We start from the raw sequence: 619 nt of genomic DNA on the forward strand, positions 1-619 counted from the left end.
ATGCCTAATCGTTCCTTGTACACCCTCCTGCCAAACAAACACAATAACACATTGTAACCAGCTGAGTATGTTTTCATTTACATGTAGAGTGAATGCATGAGAGTCTCACCCTATGTGCGTTACAGCCTCTCTGTTCTCGTAGTCCCTTGTCCAGACGGCGATTTTATCTCCTTTTGTTCGGACGTTGACTACAGCCCCACATACATCATCGCTGTAGTCGTCAAAGGCCTCACCGATGAGGCACAGCAGCTGTAGGTATGACACAGGTGAATGTTACAGAGTCAGGGCTACAGAAGTACATGAATTACTTGCGTGTATGTTGAGGGGGCGTTCAATGACTAACTCAGAACTCTTACCGTTTCCAACCAAAAGCGGTCCAGGTCATACTTCCTCTGCTGCTTGTTGAGAGTGATGAGCCAGCGGCCTCCTTTTTTATTCCTCTCATCCTCCCACATAGGCTCAATACCATCCTGCAACCCAAGCACAAAGCAAAGTCCACAGTAATCTGGAGAATCTCGTACACTACCTCTAAAAAGCAGCAAGCAACAGTAAACAAGCAAAAAGAAACTACCAAAAAAGAAACAGAAATACAGAAATGTTATGTTTTACAAATGCTACG

General features: G+C 44.6%; 1 protein-coding gene across 1 annotated transcript; it reads right to left on the bottom strand.

Annotated features, from left to right (window-relative positions):
• Positions 1-5: 5 nt before the first annotated feature.
• On the bottom strand, positions 6-551 carry LOC107682272 (eukaryotic translation initiation factor 4E-1A-like; the record flags this gene model as incomplete). The annotated part of the gene is made up of 3 exons (XM_016478567.1): positions 357-551; positions 110-249; positions 6-27 (listed from the first exon to the last, which is right to left on the bottom strand). Coding segments are annotated over exons 1-3 (261 nt in total), but the record flags the coding sequence as incomplete, so codon positions are not given.
• Positions 552-619: the final 68 nt, after the last annotated feature.

Source organism: Sinocyclocheilus anshuiensis, unplaced genomic scaffold (genome assembly GCF_001515605.1).
Source record: "Sinocyclocheilus anshuiensis isolate Anshui unplaced genomic scaffold, SAMN03320099.WGS_v1.1 C31987697, whole genome shotgun sequence".
NCBI classification, from domain to species: domain Eukaryota; kingdom Metazoa; phylum Chordata; class Actinopteri; order Cypriniformes; family Cyprinidae; genus Sinocyclocheilus; species Sinocyclocheilus anshuiensis.